General features: G+C 40.1%; 2 protein-coding genes across 6 annotated transcripts in view; both read left to right on the forward strand.

The window, feature by feature from the left end:
• The first annotated feature begins 1,822 nt into the window (after positions 1-1,822).
• sorbs2a (sorbin and SH3 domain containing 2a) overlaps positions 1,823-27,288 on the forward strand; it is a 48,366-nt gene continuing 22,900 nt past the window's right edge. The window contains exons 1-8 of one of the 5 annotated variants that reach the window (XM_079675839.1): positions 1,823-2,362; positions 18,332-18,387; positions 19,506-19,586; positions 22,225-22,251; positions 22,356-22,480; positions 23,979-24,392; positions 25,774-25,894; positions 26,419-26,594. In XM_079675839.1, the coding sequence (XP_079531965.1) occupies positions 18,378-18,387; positions 19,506-19,586; positions 22,225-22,251; positions 22,356-22,480; positions 23,979-24,392; positions 25,774-25,894; positions 26,419-26,594 (954 nt within the window). In that variant the 5' untranslated portion in view covers positions 1,823-2,362; positions 18,332-18,377. The remainder of the gene's footprint in view (positions 2,363-18,331; positions 18,388-19,505; positions 19,587-22,224; positions 22,252-22,355; positions 22,481-23,978; positions 24,393-25,773; positions 25,895-26,418; positions 26,595-27,288) is intronic. The other 4 variants (XM_079675840.1, XM_079675841.1, XM_079675842.1 and 1 more) reach the window with 4 other exon arrangements.
• On the forward strand, positions 22,507-23,925 carry LOC307035972 (uncharacterized protein). Its single transcript, XM_079675883.1, has one exon. The coding sequence runs from the start codon at positions 22,714-22,716 to the stop codon at positions 23,374-23,376; it is 663 nt and encodes a 220-aa protein (XP_079532009.1). The 5' UTR covers positions 22,507-22,713; the 3' UTR covers positions 23,377-23,925.

Below are 27,288 nucleotides of genomic sequence, written 5' to 3' on the forward strand. Positions count from 1 at the left end.
ACAAATGTTTTCATCAATTTAATTACCTTCTTGGTTTCATCCTTACGTTTTACGTTGAGCTCTGCAAGTTGCTTCCGTTTAGCTGATGATATGAGCTAGCTTTGCAAAATATAGTGCTAAATGTGTATAGCCCATGTTTTTCTGCCATGGTCACAGGATACCCAGCATTGACTCTAAAGGGCTACCATCCAGTCTGTAAATAATTGAACAGCTTAGTGTGTGAGTGAGAGAGGCAGATAGACAGACATAGAGGGGGAGAATTCCTAGTTAAGCCATCAAAAATCGAGACACGGTCTAGTTGCTTTGCTTAATGAAGACAGTGTTAAAACATATACCATTTTGTTACAGGGATACACATTAGGTGTTTAAGACCGTACATTAACATTTCCGTTTTAATTTAAACGCTGTGTGTCGAAACCAACACCATGCCAGTGCTGATGTAAATCCACACCTATCAGAGTTAAGGACGTTACAGGCTTTCACTTTCACATAATGATGTTCCCTGTAACTGAAAATTCAACACTTGCAGTGTTACCAAGGAAGCATTTTCTGTGTAGATGCACCACAATGTTGGGTAGAAGCTACCTACAGACTACATTTTCCCAAATACCTGCCGTCACATAGTTGTAGGCTACCGATATTTGTAACCATTGTTATCATGTTCTGTTATGTAATACCAAAACCTCAACATATTTTAGAGATCCCTGCAAAAACCTACAAGGAAGTGAATAACAAAGAGTAGGCCTATCTACACAAAATATCTTCAATAGCCTATAGGCCTACATAATATTAAGTAGCTAGTTTACATATCCTTGGTTAACCTAAATCCTTTATGCTTCAGAAAATCCCAATACCTACTTAGTGTTAGCTTGCACATTTACAGTAGCCTATATTATGAAGATAAGGAAAATGTATGTGCTTAAATGGCCCATTAGGTTTTACTTTTCGGAATCAAGAATTAGTAACGCTATCTTAAACACAAGTTAGGCCTATCTCAAAATGTCCAGTATTTCTACAAGGTTATCAAGCTGTAATTTACTTGTCACTTATTTATAGCTCAACGTTTGCCTTCAAACAGTTTGATGACAACATGGTATGCTGCCAGTTTTTATTCCCCTCGTGGGTCTGTGTGGATCACTCTCTAATCCTCACTGTATTATTATCATGTTCTGGCCATTAACACACAGCATGTAGCCTACGACCATAAAGGCTGTGCAGCAGATAGAGGGTAGAGTGGCATTTTCCTGTCAGCAGTGCGCAGTGGTATAAAGTAATTACGTACATTTACTCAAGTTCTGTACTTGAGTACAATTTTGAGAGACGTGTACTTTACTTGAGTATTTGAATGTTTTGCTACGTTGTACTTCTACCCCATTACAATCCAGAGGTACTCGTAATACTACATTTATTTAATAGCTTTAGTTACTTTTCAAATGTTGATTAATGATTTGAATTATATTCAACACACAAAATAAGATAGTAGAGTAAATTCACCAGCTACCTGCAGTAGTAATTTAAAAAAATTGTCAAATTTGCATAATACTTTTAGTTCTGATACTTTAACTTTAAGTACACATTGATGCTAATACTTTTGTGTTTTTAATAACGTATACCTACACACAGTATAATATCTGAGTGCTTTTTCCACCACTGGCAGTGAGGGAGCTGCAAACACAAGCACGCACGCACGCACGCACACACACACACACACACACACACACACACACACACACACACACACACATACACACACACACACACACACACACACGGTAGGCCTGTGTCCTCTATGAGCACTGATTGAACTGCGGGCGTTTCTATGGCTACATGAAGACCCAATGAGAAGCTCGCGGTAGACTGTTGCTGAATGAAAATAACAGAGGCCATTTTGCGCACGAAGCCACGGCATCATTCAATAATAATACAAGCAGAAACAGAAGGCAGGTTCAGTCCATTTCTGGGGCAGGAGCGAGTGCTTTAAAGCAGTGCAGGACCGCGGTGCGCCTGGCGCTTGTAGTAAAAAAACAAGACATGCGGTAACTTCTGCCATCGCCGCTACGTTGCCTCTTCCTTGGAGGTTTGAGTCGTAAAACGTGGAGACAGAGCGACCTCTTCACCGCATTGCTATCCGAGCCCCGGTGACCCCCGAGAGGAGAGGGAGTTGCCTTCAGTGACCAACACCCGCAACATCCATGCGCGTCGAAAAACAGGTGTACGGTTTCATCACAAGGACACACCGCACTAGCTCCCGCTGTAGCTCGCTGTGTTTGAGTGTGTGTACTTGAGTCATTACTCATGGAAGAAACTGCTTATCTGACGATATGTTGCGGATTTAGTCGAGTGAAGCAGCTGTCGTTTTAAGGTAGGTCCACACCATATCAGCAGTGTTGTTATCGGGCTAATATATCTCCCTCCTCGCCGCTTTGAGCAGCTGCGGATACTACCAGAGTTTTGTATGATGTTTGAGGGGATATATGTACTATTATTTATTTATTTATTTATTTATTATATATTATTTTTGAGCGTTACAAGCTACAATGAAAATATAGATGTAATGGTTGAGACCCGGGTAAATGAATCAGCTCATCCGGGATGCGGTGTGGTCGCCTCTGTTTCCAGTATACTGCATACCAGTGGATTACTCTTTCCAGTGCATTAAATGTAAATGCGGTGAAGCATGGGAGGATGTTAAATACTCAAGCTTTAAGCTTTAATCTTTAGAAACATTGTTTAACTGTAGTAGCAACACAGCCAGCATGAGACTTGCATGCTGCTTTGTAGCCATAAGCATGAAGTGAGATGCCATGTTTAACCTACATCCCAAATGCTTAAGGATAATCCCTATTGTTTGCTTGCACTTGTAGGCTACAGTGCAGTCCAGTATTGTATGTGGTGTACCGAATACAATCATTATTCAGTAATCCTAACTCGGTTTATATGCAGGTTTATCTTTACAATTTTGTACTAATTGGAAAAAAAATGATTGAAATTATGCCCTGCAGAGTTATATACTTAAACTAACCCACCAATATGCTTGTTGCATTCACTTTTTTGAGAGGGCTTGGATGAAAACCAACTCTGACTCCAGACCTCCCGTGCATTTTCTATCATTTTAGATGACTTGCTGTGTTGTCATATCTTTTCCTAGATCTGACAGAAAGCAGTAAGGAATATTCCTCCCCTGTGTTTCTCTGCGGCCTATTAACTGATATAAAGGGATGATGTAATGAGGAAAGAAAAAATGGCCAGCAGCACTGGATGGTATCTGTGAGTCCCATTTGAATGCTGCGTGAACATGATGCACAAAGTGTAACACTATCATACCGGGAACCTCATACCACTCCCAGTGAGGCCCACCTTGTGTGCGTGTGTGTGTGTTTTACTGGATGATATATTTGATGTAGTATTTGATGTATTTCTATGACTGCATACTTGTGTCTGGGGCAAGGTGCAATATGATGAGCAACAGTTGGCTGTTATCTGTCTCATGAGGGACCAATAAAAAATAATAAACTGCCTCTCATGGAGGCTTAAATATACACACTTAAAGGCCGTCCAAAGTGTTGTGACTTGATTGATGGCCAATGATCCACAATAGCTCTGTTAGCGTTAACTCGGTTGCACCTGCCAGTTTAGTGTGTGTGTGTGTGTGTGTGTGTGTGTGTGTGTGTGTGTGTGTGTGTGTGTGTGTGTGTGTGTGTGTGTGTGTGTGTGTGTGTGTGTGTGTGTGTGTGTGTGTGTGTGTGTGTGTGTGTGTGTGTGTGTGTGTGTGTGTGTGTGTGTGTGTGTGTGTGTGTGTGTGTGTGTGTGTGTGTGTGTGTGTGTGTGTGTGTGTGTGTGTGTGTGTGTGTGTGTGTGTGTGTGTGTGTGTGTGTGTGTGTGTGTGTGTGTGTGTGTGTGTGTGTGTATCAGGGACTATGAGACTGATACATTTTCACTTGAAAGTACATGATGTAACAGGGGGTTACACTCATACTTCACTCTATTCCTCCCCTATCTCTCTAAATCTCACACAATCATTTTGATATTCCTTTGCCAGTGTATTTCCTTGTTCTGGTGCCCTCTCTTTTTGTGTCTTCCCTGCCCTTCTCTCTGCCCTTCTTCAGAGGCTGATGTCATGGCTCAAGTGGTGTGAGAAAAGCTTGCCTAATTATTAGTCTTACTGATAATAAGGGCTGCCTGCAGGACATGCTAGTTCCCTGAGCTGTCTCAATGACTTGAGTCATTGATTTGATAATGGTGAAGACTTCCACCTAAGCTGCTCTGCTAGTTTCTTTTTTTTTTAAATATATTAACTTGTTGAGATTGATGGATATGTTCAGCTTAAGCCAATGTATAAGGTATGTCCCACTATTAAAGAAGCTGATAACATCACATGGTGGAGAAGATAAGCACTTCCCAAATGTTCTTTTTTTAAATGTATATTTATCTATAATCAGGTGCTGCTTCTGTCGACATTTTATATTAGCAAGAAACATGAACACATGGGGAAACACATCATGTGCCATACAATGTGTCCTGATTGTCACTGTGAAACACTGTGATTATCTGATGTGGGGAAAACATATGTTTTAAGTGACAAAGACCGAAGAAGAGGGTACTGACGAAAGTGCATATTATCATAATCAAGTAAAGGGCTCATTCTGTTTTGTGCGCTGTTATTTAAAATGTGTCTTCATAAGAAAAATATTTCTACCAAGATCTCCTAACTTGGATCTAATGGAATATGCAATGAATATATCAAACAACCGTTTTTAACACTCATTTCTTACTATTGTGATATCTTACAACTTAAATGTATAATAATCCAAATTAACTAACTTTTAACATCCAGTGAATTTAATAGTAAGAACAAACACAAGTTTAAAAAAGTCTGTAAGCAGTCGAGGATTGAGCAATGCTTTAAAATAATTAGCAACTCAACACAGAGGTATTAGGGAGTCTATCCTGTTACCAGGAGGTGTTTGAAGACAACCTAGACCACACAGGTAGGTCAGATATAAACAAAAGCAGTCTGTTGATCTTTAAGTGATGTTTGCTGCCTGGAGCTTGTAGATAATGATTAATGGGGGAAAAAAAAACTGATTTTTAAAAAGTTAATCAGAGTTAATCATTTCTGTTCATTATAAACAAAACTACTGTTGTACCATTTTAAATATATAATGAGATAAAGTAACATGTGTCAATGAGTTTTGATAGTTTCCTTGAGAACTAATAACAGTATGAATTGTATAAAGTGCTCTGAAAAGATTGAGATTCTCGTCGTATGTAGCTTGTATTTCTCTGCATTTTGTGCTGTTCCAAATAAGCAAAATGCTGATATCGTCTCTGCTGAACAATATATTTGTCGAGATATTTTCCTTTTTTGATCTGCTCCCAGGTTTAAGTGTTTTCCAGTAAGTGAAACTTACCAATGTGTACAAGAACAGCTCTTCTGCTTTTTATATCCTGCCACTTACTTAACTGGGAATGGCAGGGCCTTGCTGAAGCTGATAATGAATTAGGTGTTGAAACTGTACGGGCGAAACCATGTCGACGCGGCCACTGTAGTCCGGAGTGGCTCATAGGTCAAAGTGTCAGTCAGTGTATTTGAGTGTGAGAGTGTGTCAGTCGCTATAAAAATAGTTTGCGCTGGTACTTTAATGAGATCATTCCTAAGCTGTTGCCGTGTCATGTTGGTTTTAATTGTTTTTATAGGCCTCAATTATTTCCTTTACATGTGAAACCTGATGGGAGATGTTAGTCAAAGTCGCATAGTTTTCATGCATGAGGGATGTGACTCAGAACTGTCAAATCAGATCCATCAAACGTCAGAAACCATTGGGGATGTACGGTCAGATGCTGCTCGAGTGCTTGTCTGTCATCTCTTGTATAGTCTCATGTGGCTTAAAGGATAACATCTGTAGTAAATAGATAATAGCTATAATAGCGACATAAACTCAGGGGCTTCAGCCTTTTCAAATTGTATTGGTCTCCTGATACTTCCCTGATTCTGGTTATGTCATTAGCACTTGTCAGTTGTCAGCTTTTTAACATACCTCTATAATCCTTGGCACATGATCAGAGAGTTCTGGGGGGGCAGCTGCTTTTTGATCATGTCTGCTGACACATCAATCACTGCAGTAGGCTGCAGATACACCAACATGTGTAGGGTGGGCGGTTGGTGGGGATTTGTAATTTGTCACTTTATCATTGGCACAAAGACAGCGGACACAGATTGTGTTCATCCTTGAAATATCAACCTAAGGCATCCATGTTTGATTAAAGAATGTGGCAATGTATTTTGACCCAGCGTGTTCATGAGTTTACGGTTATACCAATTATAAATGTATAGGCTAGAGTACCGGCTTAGTAAATGGCCCAGCTAATCTCATAGTTTTTTTATACTGTTGCAAATGTGGCTGCCTCTTTAAGATGCAGACTGAAACAAGGTATTGATTATGTCATTTTCACAGCTGTTGACTAAGGAGGATGTTGTCCTTACATTGAAATTAGAAAGGAGGAACTCATCATGTGGCAATATCAGCAAATCTTATAGTCAGACCTAGAATCACAGTTGTTTGTCTCGAAAAAATGTAGTTCCGACTCTAGTCTTATCAGCATAAGTGTTACTTATGAAGCCATGTTACCATACGTTAATGGGTTTCCTTTGTAGAGGATGCTGAACTCTACCTGAACCCTACTACAAAGTTGTTTATTAACGCTGATTTGTGTGCCTGTTATGTTGACTGTCAAGTATAGGTGTGAAGCGAAGAAGTGGAAGCAATCCAAATAGTGAGTTGCACAGTAGCTGCCTGCTTGGTTTTAGGTATCCAGGCTCTAAATGTGAGATGCTAATAGCAGTAGTTACATCACCATTCTGAGAATAGCAGGGAGTCTGGGGTCTAGAGGTGCCTCCGACTGACCTCTCTGCTGTGTATATTCAGCCTGTGTGTGTGTATGTGTGTGGTCATTCCCAAATATAAACTCCCATATGGATTGCACAGCAGTAAGATTATTAATGACACAGGTGAGTGGACACATAATTAGTCCGTTTATATTTACAGCCCGATGTGCCACCAACTGCTCATGGTTTATTAGGGATAAAAAGAGAAAGAGTCAGTGTGTCTGCTCCTGTGTGTGTGTGTGCATGTATATTTGCACATTCACGAGTGACAGTGAAAGAAAATCTCATGTGAGAACAATTTGACATTCCTGTCAGTTTCCGTGTGGAGTACACCACTTGACATAGCCCCACACTGACGACATTGGCTGCTGTGTGACATTAAAGCCCTGCAGGAGAGATGGGCGTGTGGAGGCTCTCTAATACCCCTCCCTGTCTTCTCACTCCCATCCTAACCCCAGCTCACTTCACCATCCATACCATCAAGGTGTATATACATGATGCATTTTCAACCATTGATGTACAACGTGTGTGTGATAGCATTGGTGTTTATACTGAATCTGTGTGTATGTACGGTTTGTCTTTGTGTTCTTATGTGCGTGCATACTGTGGTATGCAAACGTGTGCGTGTGGTAAAATAGAGATAGTCAACCCTGTCACTTAGCCCCCACCCATCTACACTGGGGGGGTAACTTTCCAGTCTCATAGACGAGCATGCCTGAGTCTGAAAATAGCCGTATCTGATCACTGCTTCACCCAAACAGGGAACTCTCTTCCCCGTCACTCCCACTCTTTGGCTCTCTAACTTTCTCCTCGTTCTGTTGTCTCTGTGCTTCCCAGGCATCAAACGGGGTAAGAGCTGGGAATACAGCTTGACCCGGGAGGAGAGACTTATCCTGAGTGGAGGGTAGAAGACGAAATAATATATCAGAGTACAAGAAGAGACAGAGGGAGGAAAAGCACTTTGGCTCACTTCTCACCTATACCTGACTCTTCTTAGCAAGTCTCCAGTCTTTTGGTTTTATGACGGTAAGAGTTACATTTCCTCTGCTTGATGGACTGTTGCACCTGTACTCTGCTGGTTGAGAGGTCACTTTTGTAGGGTTATGTCACAAAACATACTCTGACCAAAGGGTTTTTATTTCATTGTTAAACAATGTGACTGTGCATTTTTATGCCAAGACACAGCTTTTCTTAATTTCAAGTGTTTTAGCTAGATGTTTAGCTAATTAAATATGTTAGTTTAATTTATATACATTTGTGCTTGAAAACTATTTAATGTCATGTTTCTGTACGCAGAAACTGATAATTTAGTGCTGTATACTCCTTCGTTTCTATGGTTATGTTATGAACGCATTGACTCTTTAAAGGGAATGCAAATTAAAGAGATCTGAATAGATTTTATAACCCATATGCCAAAAGAGAATTGTATATCTGTTCTGCCAGAACCCCAAAATTATAGACCCAGAGAACAACTTTTGTCTTTTGTGACAGTGGACAGGGGAAATGGTGTCAAATAAAACCATGGTTGTGACCACGGTTACCTCAGAAATAGCAACAGCAAATTTAGATTAGAGGACGGTGGATTGCAAAGTTTTATAGCCTACATCAACCCGGGAAGATGTTTTAGGCTTCAGGACAAGAACAAATGTTTATGAGAGTACAAGGTAAAATTAAATTACCCTGTTAAATGTCATCCTATAATTTCATATTTCGATCTACTTAATTTGGAGAAAAGTTTCCGTTCACCTTTTTACCTTCCCAGAATTTGGCCCGGTATCTCATTTTCTTCCCTCTGTCCCTTGTACATACTTCCATCTCTTGTTACACTCGTTTTCATGGTCTCTTCTTTCCCTCTCAACAAAAGCCATGCTCCAATCCCTCCATTAGACCGGTCTCAGAGGTGTTGTGGAATGCCACCTTGACCCCTTGGGTACACAGTAAGGGGTGGTTCCCAGCCTTGGTTCCTAGCACGGGTTCTTTTGGTTCCCTTTTTACCCTACCTGACACACAGGGAGGCACTTAGTCGGTTCCCTGTAAACATCACAGAGAGCACAATTTTTATCATGTAAATGTGACATTATAAAATAAATGTGATAAGTTCTAGTGCCGCTGAAACTAAATGTATGCGAGAAAAACATTTTGATTTTACAGTGCCACAATATTATGTACATAAATAACTTTATTGCTTGACTCAACCTGGGTTGTAGGTCTTAGAAGTAGTTACTCTGTAGAGACCAAATGGAGACAGAATTTGACATTTATTTATTTATTGGACTATGGTCCATAATCTTTTGAAGTATTTGTTTTCTACAGATCAGGGAGCTTACACAGGCTGTACATAATAAGTACTATTGTTTCTCTTCAGTGTCCTGATATCTTAAATTCCCTTGGTACTGTCATTCTGTTTGGCCCTTCTTATCTTCATCCCTTCCTGATACTGGATATCTGTTTACAACCTGATGTATAAAATGACAAAGACATGCAAAGGTTTCCTTAACAGAAAAACTGCAAACACAAAGCTCTTGAATTTCAGTTCTGAATTGAATTTTTATTTCTTGTCTGAAATTTAAAATACTTTCATAGATGCTTTGGTATTTATACAAATATGTGAGAATATGTTGTTGCTTAAACGTACTGGCACTAGCATTGCTTCCTAAAACGTTGAAGCTCTTACAGAGGAATGTGGCATTTGCTCCTTATTGCAGTGTTCTTTAATGGCCATCCAGTGAAAGAGGCATTACAGAAGCCAATTCAATGATTGAAAAGTCTCATTGTTGGGACTTGATCTGTCATCTCTCTGACAAACTTCTTGTTGTCTATCCAGTTGAAGTGGCAAAATGTACCATCGCTCCTGAACCACCTGTTCAATTGTAGGAGTTGAACACGTAAAATGAGTATGTTTCCTCGTGCCATAAACCAGAATACATAAAGATTCCTCAGATGGTTATTCACGGTGATCTGGACCACCTTGGAGGGTAAAGGGTCCTGCCTAATGGCAGTAAATATAGCACTCCTGCTAATCAAGTTCCTCTTATCTTCATGCTCGACACTTAATACTGGTACCTGGGGAATCCAGACTATGTATGGGGAATGTAATCTTAGCCACGGCTGATTGCCATTCTCCTTTAGTGCACCCCTTGGGTCAAATAACAGACTATTTTCAAATGTTTGTTTATTATTTCCATCAGAATTTGTAAATTGTTATAAAATAATGCCATAAGTATATGGCCGCTGTTATTTTCTTGCTGAGGTGGAATGATCCTTAAGGTTTCTTTGCTGTTATGCTGTATTTTGCACAGAACTAATTTTCACACTATAATTATTAATATAAAGCCGCTTTTACCTCCCTCATTTTCTGGATAGCAATGTTTACTATCCCAGTGTCTGGAAAGGTTTATTTCTGCAACTCCAGAATGTCTCGTCTCCATTAGTCTTACAAAACATCAAGCAAGCATTTAAATGACCAGATAGTGGCACATTCAGTCAACATCTAAGGCCACGCATATGTAACAGATTGGATTAATTTCATATAATAATTATTCTGACTTATTGAAGTATCCAGTCATGCTAGAATTGCTTGGACTCTAGGGCAGTTACTGTAAATTGATATTTGTCGTAAAAATATGTTTAAAGGTATGAACCTGATTTGGAAAATGTAAAAGCCCACATGGTCAGTTTCATCTTCAGCGTTTATGCTCTGTTTTTATGACCTGTCAGTGGTACTCTTCAGTAGGTCCTCTACCCACTTGCACTAGGTGGTAGTTTCTGAATCAACCTATCATTGATTCCTGCTATTAAGAAGGGGAATTGCTTATAAAAATCATCGACACAAAGTATTTTAGGAAATTATGATTTGTGTTGCTTGCTTTTATATTACCTGAGTACTATTTTGTGAGCATGAGAAAGTCTAACATGCAGTGGTCTAGATGTCTGCAGTTGGGAACGTTACAGTTTAAATATCACGTCTTAAACCGAAAGTGTTTGAGATTCCGAGGTGACCCACAGCCGGTCTCCCTTCACTCAAACATTTGAAAAAGCTGAAGCCATAACTGAGGCCATAACTATAACGCTAAGTCAAAATGTCCAGTCAGGAAAAGATCAAGCTTCATCTTTGAGATTGCTTTGGCAGTTGGCACCATATACACCACAGTTGACGCTCCATTTGCTGATCCTATAATTTCATTGTAACCCTTCCTATATTAACTTGTTCATGTGATTGTCTCAGTGCTTAATTTAAGTTTCTGTAGTGTTCTTATCACTAGCCTTCTTTTGGTATAAAGCACGACATGTACAAGTCTTGCAGAGAAGGAGATAAAACATTGGCAGCTCTCGAGGTGTTATTTACTACGAAGCTGTGCCCGAAGACGGCTTCAGTCAGACAGCTTACATAAAACACATGCTAAAGTTGACTCCTTCCTGATTCAGCGCTGCGTTTGCTTCTTCAAACTAATTTATTTTGGTAATTTCTCATCCTCTGCAATCCATATCTGTTTTTTATTTGCCATGTTCTTGTCAATTGTATCTCTTTTTTGTATCCCTCTCTTCCTATCATGAACATCGGAGCAGTATAAAGTAAATGCATCTTTAGCTGTATAGAAATGGTAAGATAACAAACCCCCCAAATGGTCACATCCAGTTCTTTCTTCCTCCTCCACAGCCCGGCTCACAGTCCCGGGGCTTGTGTTGCATAATTGCATTAGTGCTCTCAGGCCGATGGCTCTGCTCGTTAGAGGGGTTGTGATGCAATGTGCTGAACACACGGGCCTCTGTTGTTGCAGTGAGTGGGCACGCAGGGTCAGCATATTGACCTCTCCTATCCATTCATACGGCCAGAGGGGGGGTGTGCTAATGAGAGGCAAGGTTGAACAAACAAGGCTGATAACAGAGACTTTGTTAGACGTGGTTGTTGTTCGACTAGTGGCAGTAATGTGGTGGTAAAACAGTTACATGGAGCAGATCAAATCTTTTTGAATACTATGACTCAGCTTTTTGATTTAACGATTAGTTCTTAGCTCAGCCCTATAATATGGATTTTTGGAGTACTTGTATTTCTAACTGGCTTGAAACTGTTTCCTAAACTGCTCAGTGCTCAGAGTAGTGGCTGATCTGAATAGAATACTGGCCATTATGTTAAAAACAACTATGTCACCTTGGAAGTTTGCTGAAACAATTTCAACTCAAGCATTAGAATGCTAACTTTAACTTCTTAACATTATGTAAAACATGTCCAAAACAATTATCAAAAGTCTTTCAATTTAGTGGACAGTTTTGGCAACCAGGGTATAAGCAGGATAATAATTCTGATGTGTGCAGTACAGCATTTTTACACTTCAGCTAAGAGGTTCCCTCAGCAAAGATTTGATGCAAATCTCTGTGTTCTTCTTTATTAGACCTTTATGTGGACAACAAAGTAATGTCCGATTTAAAGATGTTGACTTACCGACTTCTCTAGGGTATGATATGGTGTGACTTTTAGGATGAGTCTTAAACAAAGCATACAGAAGTATATTGTTCAATGATCCTCCAGTGCCTAGCTTGGACACAATATCAATCTTGACTCTATTGGAAGTTACTACAGCCTTGAAAAGAACAGCCTCATTATTTATTATCCTAATGTTTCCTCCAGATGAATAGGTCCACTGTACCACATAGCTACGCTCCAGTAGGTTGGTTGGCTGTTGAGCCAATATTGTTTTATATTCTTGTCCGAAAAGGCGGTTTGGGAATGGGACACAACCAGTGACACGTTGTGTTTGCAGTGGCTGATGTAACACTGTACTGCTACAGCAATTTTTTGAGCATTTAGTAGCTTCAATTTACACATTATTAGCATCAAGACTGTAAGTGATGGTTTGTAATCCATACTTAAAATGAAGAAGAGCGAGAATGTATTGTACCTTTTTAGTTCACTGTTGAAATTAGAACACCTAAACCCACAGTATTACAGTCATCCTTCTATTGTATTGTGATATTACACCATTTCATTTTTTTTTTACATTTTTCACTTGTTTGGCTGATGTGCATAATGAATACTCTAATACTAGAAGTACTTGTAAATGTCCACTTTGTGTATTCACTTATAGGTCTACTCGTTGTTTCCCAAGCCTTTTTCTTTTTTTTTTGTACCGCAACCCTTCATTTTCACCACAAAAATGCACCACTTAAACCACTTGGATCAAGTTCAGTAATTAAGGAATGAAGCATTCTAAAGACTTCCTCTTTCGGAGGGGTCACTCTCCCTGTCAGTCGGGTTTCTGGCTCACCATGTTTCCACTGAGATTTATGTCGGATCCCCAGGGACATGCTGTTGCCTAGTTTAAAAGGGATTTGTTCTCTCTGATCTCCCTGACTCACTTATTGAATATTTCTTGTTAATAACAGAGTAATGCAGTCCCTTTTAAGATTTCTGCCGTAATGTGGTATTTTTTTCTTATCAAGCTTTCAACGGCTGATAATCCTTGGTATAGAACAGCTAAACATAAAATAGCTATCTGATGACTTTTCTGTTGGGTCTTTAAATAGATTTGCTAAGGAGCTTAATCTGCTGACATCCTGTGAGTATGTCTCAGTCTGAGTGACCACTTCAGGGTCAGGACCCTTGAAGCCATAGTTGGCTTATCTCCAATGATTGTTCACTCTCTCCTGCCGCCCTCACGCGCGTGACACATGCGCACACACTGGAGAAGAAATGTAAATCTGAAAGTAAATTAAATGAAATCGACACATGGGATTTAAAAAAAACGAAATGGCTGCAAGCAAACTCATATTTTTTAGTTTTGAGTTCAATCCTTTTGGAGTTTATTTGATTATTTATACAATCATTGATATATGTTTCTATATATTCATTTGTAAGTAATTATTTCCTTCCTTATTTAGTGTTTGGAGTCCATTTTCCGAATAAATGCACCCTTTTAAAAGTAATAATCTCTGTATCGAGTAAGATGTGCAAGTGATCAAGTGAACAACAAATAGACTTGTAAGTCCTTGTTGTTTAACATCCCCCATGTCCAGTAAGCACAAGACTGAAAAAGATGTTATGTTTCCAATTTAAAAATGTTCTCATCGAAGGATGTTGACACATTTGTTTTTAGACACTTGTTTTGTCTCTGCCTCGGCAAACTGCCACTGACTAATGGCATCCCGGCCAGGGCTCTTTGTGGACAATGTTTTTATGTGCTTCCATTACCCTGTCTGGGTTAAATATTTCTTCATGTTATCATGTTTTTTCAGGACATTTCTTAAAATACAAGGGCCCAGCCAAATGACCTTCCTTTTGTTCATAGGGCATAATGGTTCGTGATATTTGAAGCTATGCTTTAACCTAGTTCTAGTGGCATTGATTAAGTGCTGCTTTGTCATGTAAGTGCTGTCAACACAAACATTTTATGAGCGACTAATTACTCGTGGAAATTCCCATATACTCACTGCAACTTTGTCAGTAACACGTGATTTCTGTCTACAAGAGTCCTTTAGAGGTCAACAATATTAACTTCTCCAGTTTGGAAAATGTTCATGTTGTCAAGGGGAGGATGCCAATATATAAAATGTCTGTAGCTGAGTTTAAAATCAATGGTAATGTTCCCCTAATAAAAAAGAACGAAGCACATGCTTACAACCTATTGTTGTTAAAACAGTGTCAGGCTCAAACCCTCTCAGATAAACTGAATAGGTCCCAGTAGGTCACTTAACAGACTAATGAGACTTGATGGGCTTGTGGTGTTGGACGTCACTGCCTTCTGTGGCTTAAAGCTCTGACTTGGGTAGTTGCAGTCCCACAGCTATTGCACTCAGTAATTATACACAGACAAGTCTTCAGAGTGGCCTACCAATGCCTAAATTACAGCTGGTGGATAAACCGCTGCAAAGTCAAAAAATTAAATTACTTGAAAGAATCATAAAACACCAAAAGCCTTCTGCCAGCAACACAAGAGCAAGAACTGAAAACAACTCTTTGGAAATGAAGGTTTGTTATTCAATAATTCAGCTCATTATCTTTCATGTGTTGAACATACAGTACAACTAAATGTAGAGGACAGTTCTGGGGATGGATTGATCATTATTAGAAATGGTAGAATAACAAGTGTTTGATGTATTTCCACTACTTGTAAGCACTACATTAAGCACTATATCTTAGAGAAGCACTCCCTAATGGAAACGTTTGGTGTATACTTACCAATACGCATGCCTATGATCTATCACCGGCTTTAAAGAGTGCTGCTCTTTTTATGATTAAAAGCTTAAACAGGCCTGAGCAGATAGTGAGAGTTTCTGGGAGGTGTAGAGCCTGGCGGGGTTTCTTCAAGTGTCCAGCCATAACATTACACCACGGCCACAGCTGCTGTGTCGCCGCCGATCTGTCCCCAAGAAACATGATCCTGTTTATAATCTGACCATCATTTGGACGGCGACTGCCGGTGACGCCAGACCCATGATTTACTCCAGTGCATCTGTGTGTATGTGTGTTTTTCAGAGATAGATTTACGAGGGTGTACTGTATGAGGGCGAGGGTTAGGTCTTCAGGGGGCTGAAAGTATCCCACGGTGCACGGCTTGTACCACAAGTCATACTATTTCCTCCTCACAGTCACCATTGTGAACTCTGTAGAAGTAAATAATATAGTTTACTTACAGTTGGATATGTTTATTATTGACATGTTCCTGTAAGAGGATGATGTACAATACTTACAAGTGACACCTGTTTTTGAAGAGCTCTTGCAAAGATGTAGTGTTATGTGTTTAAACTGCAGGAAATGATCCCACCTCAATATATCTAGGAAACACTTTCTAGAAGTAATACATTTGTAATGCTCATGTCACTGCTTTGGCAAAACAAAAAGCTGCAGATACAAATACAAAGTACACAACATGAACATACAACGTACAGAACAATCTTGAGACGGGTTACTTGGCATGTTTTGTTTTGTTTCGTCTTTAAAGTATCTTGAGATAAATAGAAGACGCTCAGGACATTTTATGCTTATCCATTCTAATGCTAATGAGTCATGATAAACTACAGCTCTAAACCGTTGCTATGTGTTGGTCATGTGGAAATGCAAAGCTGCAACATAAGCTTTTTGATACTGTTATGTCATTATAATGTATAAATGTGTTCTTAGCATCACAACGTTGTTAAAGTGAGAATATGTATTCTGAGTCATCATCAAAAACACCAACTGGATGCCTGTACATTTTTGTGTGTGGTCAAATACATGGTATGCCATTCATCCAGTGCCACTCACCACAAGAGCCAACTGCTCAGTTAGTTTACACATTCATGGCAGAATAAGACTGCATACCTTTTCCAAAATAAGCCCCTCTCAGTGATTGCCACAATTATCCGGACTTTACTTGTCAATGTGCAATGAGGCCAAGAGTTGCCTCGGTTGCATTTTCATAAGCAGATCTGTAAAAGGATTCAACGTGAATTCACGACCAAAATCTAACTTGAACTGAACTTTCATAATTTGACACTGCCTTTATGTCTATGGTAATGCCTACTCACTGACTTGTTATACTGCAGTGGGACATATTCTGTACAGATTTAGTCACTCGGCTGAAGAAGGCACCGCCAAACTATCTGTACATTTAACCCTCCTCTGCTAAACAAAGTTACTGAAAGACAAGGTATTGAAAAGAGCCTTCCCAATTGACATGGGTGTGCTGCCTGTACTTGCACGTAATTGGGTATTTGCTCTGATTTATGGTAACTGAACATATGGTTATACAGTGCTGTCAACTGAAAGATTAACAGAAGAAAATTCCATGGAAATATCGTATGACCAAATATGGCTCCCCTACCAGGATTAATATCACTTTAAATCACTGATAAGCACATTTTCAAACTGTATGTGTTAAAAACCGTATGTTTGAGAGTCGATAAAGAGTTCCAACAGCTAGTTCACATCACTTCCCAAAACTTCACAAAAATATCTGCGTGTGTGAAACAAGGTTAGCTGTGTGTATGTTATAGTTATTTTTATACCAGACTTGCATGATCCCTGCTGCAGCCACTGAAGGCTGTCTCTTGTAGTATCTCTCATACTTTTTAAATCCTGTGATGACACACGTTTGCATGCGTTTATGCTGCGATGCAACAGTCAGTGTTGCGCCTTTGGCTTCTGATGTGTGCCCTATTCACATCAATCATGATACCTATTGCAACAGTTCCTAGAAAAGGTCTTCATATAGCAAGAGGCATGCGTTACATATGGTCACAGTTAAGTAAACATTGTATTGTGTATCATTTGAGTTATTTTCATCTGGGTGCATTTGCTACAGTCATTATGTCCCTCAGCTGTAAGACGTTATGTTCCCACATCGAGATTCCATGGATTTAGGCGTTGGTATAAACATATTTTCAAAATGACATGCAGTATGTGTTGAATTGATTTGAAAATGTATTTAAAAGACTGTTTGACGGATCATTCAAAGCTGCACCTAAACGCAAATACTTGAATTGCATTTCTGTTCTGAAAAAAGACATCGGTTTATTAAAAAAACGAAATACTGGCACTGAGAGATAGTCTTTTCATTGTGGGCAAAATCTAATGTTTTCAGCTTCTTCTTTTTTGGCTGGAAATTCATTAAGGCAGTTAACGATTCAATTAATTCCCTTTTTGTCAATGTGCATGCCCAGGAAGTCCACAATTTAGCCTTCAGCCCAGGTTTTTTGCAGAATGGGAATTAAATGTGTGAAAGTAGGCCGAGCTGACTTGCAGTTAACAGCAGCTTGTCAGCACACAGCATTTCTGCCCTAAACATCATTTGTCTCCCCAGACTTCCCCTGCACAGAGATGTTGGCTCTTTAAGTACTGTGATTTGATCAAAGTCCTCCTAATGATCTAGTGGGCAGTAGGAAACTGCAAGAATTTAAAAATAAATGCTTATATTTCGAGATTGGAGACAAAGAGTTAAAGGTGGGGTTGGTAGGTAAGTTTGAGAAACCGGCTCGAGATACACTTTTTGTTATATTCCATGGAATGCTCTTAACATCCCGATAGCAATAAATATCTGAAGTGCTTTGACAAAAAATCCATAACAAAATTCATCTGTGGAAGCTGTAGTACTGTAAAAAGCTCGACCAATCATTTTAGCCGGCCCAGCTAAAATGATTGGATTGCCTACCTGCCTGTCAGCCTTCCATCTGTGCACAAACTTATCTCGTGCCCTCATTGGTCATGTGCGCGTTCGTGTGTGTTGGAGGAGGAATGAAAGTAAGGAAGGAAGTGGCAGATTTTTTCCGGCTGTGTATTTTCAAATTCTAGCGCACTCGAGCTGGTTTCTCCAAAATTACCTACCCCACCTTTAACACAGAGAATTACATAGATTTTTTTTATAATCCAAAACACCTACTTATTTCTTGTAGCAGTCACAAGATGATCGTTTTTTTAAAACAAATTACTGGACATTTATTGTTTGTCTGAAATACTTTGTTTTTGTTTTACAGGAAAGTGTGTCCCCCTGCAGTAGACCAGTAAGAAGTCCTCTTCAATATGAATACAGGTATTAATGTATACATGTACACAAATGCTCACACACTGGATGAGATTGTTGGGGAATCATCCAGTCCATGTCCATTATTACTGTTTTCCTAAGCTGAATATTTATGTTTTTTATTTTTGCAATGGATTTAGTTTTTTCCTGATTACAAATGAACTGAACATCAAACTATTGTTGACATTTCACACTCAACAATAGAGACCACATTGCTATTTTAAACGCTGCTATGTCTGTAGTGTTGCTCTACCCCAGGCATGCATCTATAAACCTAACCCTGACCCTGTTTCACCACATCACTGATTATCCATATATTTGGCTTGGTTTATTGTGACTGAAAGCATCAAGAAGAATAGTAACCCTGTTTGCTTTTAATAACCACAGTGACGTAATTCTCCCTCAATATGTTCCCAAAGCTTTGTCCTAAACTTGGCAGTCATCCCGAGCTAAAGTGTGAATTACAGCCGGAGAATCAATGTAGAGTAATCCGTCTTTGAGGCTTCTCCACACACACCACAGTGGATGCCTGACTCACCGTAGTGATATTTACAATATAGAGGACGGCCCATGAATAGCTTTGTTGAGGAAAGCATTAAAACTACCACAGTTAGACAGTTTGACACACATTTTTTAAACCAAGTGTATTGTCCGATATTTAAAATTGTACAGAACTGACCTAAACATTTGCTCCTGAAGTCAAGCTTTTAACAGACTTCAACATTTTCTGTGTTAGTATATAAAATGTATGGAAGCACCAACTGAATGTTTTTAAAAGAGTATCAAAGTTATTTTACCAACGTTGAGTTGATCGAGGTCTTTCCAAAGTGTGTCACCAGGGCAGCAAACAGAGATTTAAAAAATGTTTTAGCCAGATCGATACTTTCTCCTCGAAATGCAAATCACCCCCAATTAAAAAGTTTAAACTAATCCAATACAATCATATTTTGCTCTTGTGCTATACACCAGCTTCAACACATATCCTGAGCTCATTCAGTAAAAACCGGGCTCTTTAAGTGCATGTGCCTTGGCTCTGTTTTTATTTACGCATTTGTGTTTTTATCTGCATGTGCATGTGTGCTGCTGCTTCTGCCGCCATCATCACCTGCCTGGCTGTGATTTCTCAGATAGCGGAGGATGCTCTCGCAAAAACTCGCACATGCTCTCTCCCATGAAGAGGGTCCAGAGCTCTCCAAATCTAGGCTCAGGTACTAACACTCACAAACACATGACAGATTAACAGATGATGGAAAAAGTGATATAGATAGCTAAAATACAGGCCGATTCAGCTATTGACTGGCCTTATCCCTTGAAGCATGAGGTAAGTCTTTAAACAGTGGCTTGTTTTTCAATATCATGTTTGGGCTTCACCAAACTGACATGGCTTGAGCATATTTGAAATGTTTCCATGCTTCCTCATTATGCGTCAGCAATGTTTGGACTGTGTGACTCCCTTTTTGTTTCTTATCAGCTCTTTGTTGAAGTGTTTTGTTTAGTCTCCGGTCTTGGGCCTGTTTTTGCTTCCTTAATCAGTCATAATGTATTGTGATCTTGCTTTTGATAGCTCATATAAGTCATGATCTCCCGCTGCTCCATGCCAGTGTCATGTTCTTATATGTTGTATGTCAGGGACTACGGATGGAAATGAGCTCAAAGCTAAAATCCGGCATATTTACATTTGAAGCATTATTTGTCAAAAGTGTTCATTAATGTGCATTTTCCCTATTCGAATAAACGATTCAATAAAAATAAATAAATCTCCTCCTCTTTATGGGTAGATGACTTTAAACTCATGACTTATACGTCCTGAACAGGGTTTCACTTTCATGCAAGCAAACGTACATTGTATTTGGTGTATGTATACAATGTTTGCCTTTTAGTTTTTTACACATTATTCAAGGTTATACAGGCCAAGTTAAGATGTTTAACTGAAGAGCATTTCACATAGCCAGGGTAGGAGGAACTGATTCTAAAACATATTTTCAGCTTCCTTAAGACGTAGCTGGTCGTCCCAAGCTGCCTATTCCTTTCCTCTGCTGAAAGAGCAAAGTTAGTGCCTGGTGCTTGTCAGCATCAAAGTAAACGGCTGCACCCATGTCGGAAATATTGCACTGTCAGCTTCCTTTCAAGAATAATAGGGCACTGTCTGAAAACTGATGAGCTGTTGTGAGATACAGAAGCATGGAAGGACTGACCAAACTCCCACTCAGATGGCAATAGGATCCTGTGTGTAGCCACTACAGCATTAATGTGTAGGAGACATGCTTCTGATGGACACCATTGCTGTTTAGCATACTGTTAAACTTAGAGTCTTTAGTCCAAAAGTATTCCAGCTCTGGTCCTGAGAAAAACAGAGAGTATCCTCCTAGCCAAGTGGAATCAATTGACAGAGAAATATTTGCACAACTATAAAGTGGCGAGTGCAAACATTGTATCACCCAAAGACCCTCAATAGCCACTTATGGGAATATGCCAGGATGAAATTATCCTTAAAATTCTTCTGGCTCCATGCGTAGGGGTCATTCCGCTGTGTGGATTTTAATCTTTATGTTCAATAATGGGGCTCACATTAGTGTGCTCTGGAGGATTTGTCTTTTATTAGTCTGGGGAGCATATCAAGTCCTGATGTGCATGCAATGCCTTAAGCACTCTCCTCATCCTCTTTTTAATGTACACAGTCTATTTTTATTTCTGTATTGGGGCCAGATACTGATGGAACATGTGTAGACCCCTGCACATAAAGAGCAACCTTCTGAAAAAAGCCTACTCAAACAAATAGTGTATGTATTAGGGCTGCACGATATTGAAAAAAAATGACATTGCGATATTTTTTCTCCTGCGATATATATTGCGGTTTTTTTAACTATATTTAACCGGATGCAGGATTTTAGTCACGGACGTCTGGATCTTAACTGGTTGACTCATCATACCTTAAGTCATGATCTAACATGTCATGATAATGCATGTTGCTTACCCTCAAATAAGAGGGTTAATCTGTGAATGAAGAAGAGAAGAACCTTTTTGGATCCAAAATAGTTCCAGATGGCAGATGTTGCTTTTCTTTTTGGAAGTAAATCTTAATTCTCGCCGATATTGTCCTCCTATGCCTCGCTCATTTTTTACCGGTGTGTTGATGGTCTGCAAACTAGCGGGGCGGGGCCTGCTGTGATCTGATCAAGAATGATTGTGATTGGTGGTTTGCTGTGCATGAAGAGCCTGCATGTCACTCACTCAAGTACCCCTGACATGAGAGCCGCGCAAGTTTTCCTTTTGAAGCAAGCAGCAAAATAATTGTAACTTGACGTGTTTGAGTAAATGTACCTACTTAATATCGCACGTCCTAAAAAAAAAAAATGAAAGAATTTTTTTTTTTTTATAAAATCCCACGTCCCTGCAATGTGAATATCGCGCATTCGCATATCGCGGTTATCGCCATGACACAATATATCGTTCAGCCCTAGTATGTATTTAATGGATAGTTTTAACGCTGTGAGGGTTCTGATTTTACAAATCTGTAATGTCTGTGGCCTGTGAATTCCTTTATTGTCACTATCCGTCTTGAGATTATGATGGAAAAGCTGAAGATGAAATGGTGTATCTCATCAGAATGAGTCATGTAATCCTTCAAAAAGATGTGTACTCTTTTACCTCTTCTATTTGTTTACTTTCAGATCTCTGTTTTCTCACTTAGCCCTAACATAAAGTCTCTCTTTCTCATACTAAACATTCCCAACCATTGTGAGATCATGACTACTTTAGTAGAAGACCTATGCAGTATATTTTGACATTTGTTGACCGCACATCCAATCATGTCACTTATTGTTGCTGTGTCTTCTCTATCCCCAGAGAGTGAGTGTCACTTGTCAGACTTGGGTAAGTTGCTGTTCTTTTGTAGTGAATGTGATGCTTTTTTGAGAAATACCAGAATTGCTAATCAATGCAGTTTGTCATGGTAATATTATTAATGTTATCTCCAGATTCTTGGCGTTCCCGAAGTGTAACAGATGGCCTTAAGAATGGAGACACCAGCAACTCGTCTCTAGCTGCCAAAGGCTTCCGCAGTGTCAGACCCAACCTGCAGGACAAAAAGTCTCCAACACAGGTAAAAGGTCTCACACATCACACAGACAGATGTTAGCATTTCTGTTTGTAACATCTTTTAAAGCTTTTTAAATCAAAACCGTGGTCTGTGACCCCACAAACTAACGTAATTATGGATAATTTACACTGAGATTTATGTGGAATATGGAAAATCATTTGTATCAAGCTTTGCATTGATGATTTTTCTCTGTTGTTGTTTGAACTTACATTGGCTGCTGTTTGTAATAGGTCAATATGGATAATGATAATGATCACGTTCCATTGCCTCCCCCAAGAAAAGAGAGTTTACACTTCTCCCCCACTGGTACTAATCCGCCAGACTATCGCTCCGCTGTTGCCCTGCCTGATGACTTCAGCACTGGAATGCTTACATTTAAGCACAATGAGAAAGCAGCTTTAAAAGAGTCCTTCACTATTAATACCACATCCTCTTATTCTTACTCGGAGACCAATGCAAACTCAGTCCAAAAGTCAAAACAGTCCACTGTAGCACATGAGGTTACGAATGGTAGTGCATCTGTCACCACTAACACCCAGTCCCAGGAGCGTAAGGTGTCTTCCCTCAGAATAACCCCTATCACCTTCGCTGACCCCCCAGCTCACCTCAACTCTCACCTTGACCCCCAACCTAAAACCCAGCCCACAGGTTCCCCTCCACCTACTTCCCCACCACCTAAAACAGATCCTACCCTAACACCAGCAGCATCGCTCTCTCTCCACACCGACTCTGAGGATCTGAAGCATCCGGAGCCTCCAAACAGCACAGCAGAGCCCAGGGTCCCAGATCAAGCCCCAAATCAAACCCTGAGTCCATCTCCATCCCAGGTGGAGATAACGAAGAGTCCTCCTGCCGTTCCACCAAGACCTTCTCCGGCAGAACTGTTGGTACATAACTGACTATATAGTGTAACAACAAAACAAAAGAGTCTGCTTTAAGGCCAATATAATACAAAACCGCCAGTTTACTTTGGCCAGGAGGGGTTGAATTAAGAGGCTAAAAATTAAAATAAGTGTGGTTTTTCTTTTGTTCTGAAGCATACAAACACTAGGAAGTATGACAGTGTTGCTCATAGTGTTTGGCCTTACATAGACAACAAGAAATGCAGGAGTTTATATCCTCTTCATATAATGCTTATGTGTGATGCTGTTTATTTTGTTAGTATTGGTGCTGCCATCCAAACATCCAAAATAATTGTGGATCTACACATGTGTGATAACCAACTGTTTTAATTATGTTGTACCCCTGTTGCTTTCTGTTTACTGTATTTAATGCCCTTCACAGAGATTGAACTAACCGCCTATCACAGCATTAACCATGTTTCAGGAGATGCAGCTGCAGCTTCATGACAGTGTGGTTTCACTGCAGCATATCGCCTTCTGTTAGGCTCACGTGTTTCTTCCACACGTCCTCTGTGACAGCGTGGTTAATGAGTGATGTCACTAAGCCCTTCTCCTCCTTTCCTCTTTTTCCAAACAACTCCCTCTCCCTCCAACACCAGGGGCCTCCCTCCCCTGACCCCACAGCCCGGCACTCCCCCTTTCGCTGCCGCAGCTCAGAGTCACTGGACTACCTGCCAGGCCTAATGCCCAAGGCTCTGTCACCCAGCCCGTATGTTGCTAGTGGAGCGGGTGCAGCCAGCAGGCCGAGCCTCCCATTGGTCAGCGGTATGATCGGCGGGGGCTGCGCGTCGCCCTCGGCTTCCCCCTTGACAGTGTCAGCTCTCAGCCACTACTCGTCGTCCACGGCGGGCCTGCTGGACGAGCTGCAGATCTGTAGCCTGGACTCCCCCGGTGCCTCCCCCACGCCATCGCCCACGCTCAGCCTTGTCTCCACCTACACATCCACTGTTGGCCCTGATGATGTGCTAACAGCCTTTGTGGCCTCCACTGCTGCAACAGACGCTGTTACTAATGTAATTATTCTTACAAGTCACTGCTGTAACACACATTATTAACAGAAACAAAACGTTTCCTCCTCCCCTCACACAATTCGATGGCTGAACCAATCTTTCAGGAATTGTGCTTTTACTACCGGTTTTTGCCTTTCACTAACCTTCGTCTACAGCCTAATGCTCCCCTATAATGTTCATGTGTCTGCACTTAGGACAACTCTATATATGTGCTTGTCTATGTTTCTCTTCGTTGTGCCTTTTTGTTTTTAAATCTGATGCAATTATTCTGTCACTTAAGGCCAGTTCAAATCAAAAATTCAATATGAGATAAAAACATTTTTAATAGAGGTAATAGCTGGGTGAAGTTGGAAGATTTGGCTGTTGATTTAATTATGGAAGGTGCAAGATGACTGTAGTTAAATGTATTACATTTGAATTTCCATGTGAGTAGATGTAAAGGACCGTTCACAGAATGGTAAATCTTTGAAATACACTTCGTATTGACACTGAATAACCATGTAGACATACTGCTTGCATTATTTACTCCAAGCCTTGTGCATTAAAGGGAGACACATCTAGAAATATGTTTCTGTACACCAGATGCTGTTCCCAACCTTTACTCCACTCACAGATGGGCTAACTGGCTTGGTTGCTTCTACATCCAAGAAAACATAAATGTAGAACAACACCAACACTTAACAGAACTTGAGATTCAATCATTGATTCAGAAATACGTTACTAGTTATAATGGGAAAATTCATACTCTTGGTTTAAAATTGTTTTTTTGTCACCGTTTTTGAGAGTGATCATGATTCTTTGATTTTAGCACACTGGCCTTAAAATTAATAACGCTTTAATTGTTTCCTTTTCTCAGATGAAATCAAATGTTCCTGTGTTCAATGGGAGAGCATTTTTCAGAAAAGCTTCCCATTGTGTCCATTGTCTTTTACTAATTTAAAATGAAATGAATTTGAATCTGAAAGACTTGTCTGCTTATCGCCACCTTTTTAATCCCTTCTGTCTGTTTTGAAGTGAAGTGATTCAAAGGTGCCCCTTTCCCTCACTGTCACTAACTAACTGTTCCTTCATTGTACAGTCTCTTCAGATTCAGAAATTCCTGAATCCTACCAGTCCTAATATCTGTCTACATATACACTGATTTCCATAATAGGCTCCTCTACCCCTTTTTAATGTTAAGATTTATAACAATTTGATGAAATAATGGATTTATAAAACTAACATTCTATTGTTTTGCAATTTATTCTTCTATATTTTCACTCATTATCGAATCTTGGACGTCAGAACAGCAACATTTCACACTATGAACGGAAATGTGTACATTTTGCTGCCATGTGTGATTGATAGTGACTATCTCTGTTTCTGGCTTGTGGATCACTCCTAGGGCCAGGTCCTCTCTTATGCAATGAATGGAAGTGCTCCTCGGAGGCCCGTGTCTCCTCCCTCTTATCCCCCTCCCCCCACCTCCTTCCACACTGGGCTCCAGAGACAGAGCAGGAGTTCAGGTGAGTCACAGTTCGACAGTATGACATGCAAAAATCATCAACATGCATGAGAAGGGGAGTCATTATGCTTTTTAATTTGAAATGAGTACCTGCTGCTTTCCCTTAGAACAATTACATACACAGACACTCTTACATGCAGCATATAAAAGCCTTACACAAATATTAAACCTGCTCTGAATAGTTGAAGTGCTTAGAATTTCAAGAATGTGTAAATCTTTTAAGGACCTTATAATTAATCTTAAGGTTAATCTATCTGTTAAAAGCCTAATCTATCTGTTAAAAGCCTAAGATAAGACCCCTGTACACCTGTTAGGAGAAGACAGAACCATTCAGTTGTGGGGGACAGATCAAATTAAACAAAGAAATACATGTTTTTAGTACTATTTAATCTCGAGGCATACAAAAGAGCAGTTAATATCAGAATACTTCAGTGTTTGCTTGTGTTCGTGCCCTTTCTTGGCTAATTCACTTACTATGTAGCTACAACTTACACTGTGTCTTCTCTTTACTCTCCTCCTATCCAGAGGGCAGCGAGTCATTTCACTGGGAGTCTGTGGTGCTGGGCCACACCAGTGTCAGCAGCATGGTGCCCATCGCCCGCTTCACAGAAGAGGAGAAAAAGGTGTCCGTTATTAAAGCCCCTCATTATGAAGGCATCGGCCCTGTGGACGACTCTGGCATCCCTATCGCCATCCGCACGGTGAGGTCAAACACTTGCAGGGATAAGCACATTAGTGTGCAGTAGAATGACTCCGTTAGGTACTGTAGTATTTTTGAGCTATTTCCCCTGACTTGAATCTTGATATGCGATCAGGCTCACCAGAGTTCAATACCTTCAGCTGTCAGCATATTTTCCCCCAATATAAAAAGCCCTTTCTCTCTCCTCACCATCTCTGAGAGTCTCTCTTCTTCCCTCCGTGATATAATGTTGAGCTCAGACGAGGTCTTTGCTTAAGCACCGCAGGGTCCTTGCTGCTTACTTGTCAAAGTGTCTGTCTGTGTGTTATCTTTGTTCAGGCTTTTCCTGTATTAACACTTCACTTAGTTATCCATTTTTTGAAGAGCATGCATTTAAAGGCCGACATGTTCAACTACAGAATGAGTGAGCCAGAGAAAGTAACAGGAAGAATGAGAGAAAGCCAATAAAGTGAAGTGAAAAGGTGAAGAGAAAAAAAAAGCTGAAAAGAAGAAAAACAGATGCTTCTTGTTGTGAGCAGACCAACATTTTTGCAGGCACTTTATCCGGTAGCCATGGAGAGTGAAGTGGTAATTGGGCCGTCTGTTGGCCGTGCCAGTGCTACATGCTCAGTCACACACACTCCTTCACTGTGGAGCCAACCTGCCTCGTCTCTGACCAGAGTCCAGGCGCTGGGTTTAGTGCCACTGAATAAAGG

The sequence above is a fragment of the Notothenia rossii genome (assembly GCF_949606895.1).
Source record: "Notothenia rossii genome assembly, chromosome: 1".
Classification (NCBI taxonomy): domain Eukaryota; kingdom Metazoa; phylum Chordata; class Actinopteri; order Perciformes; family Nototheniidae; genus Notothenia; species Notothenia rossii.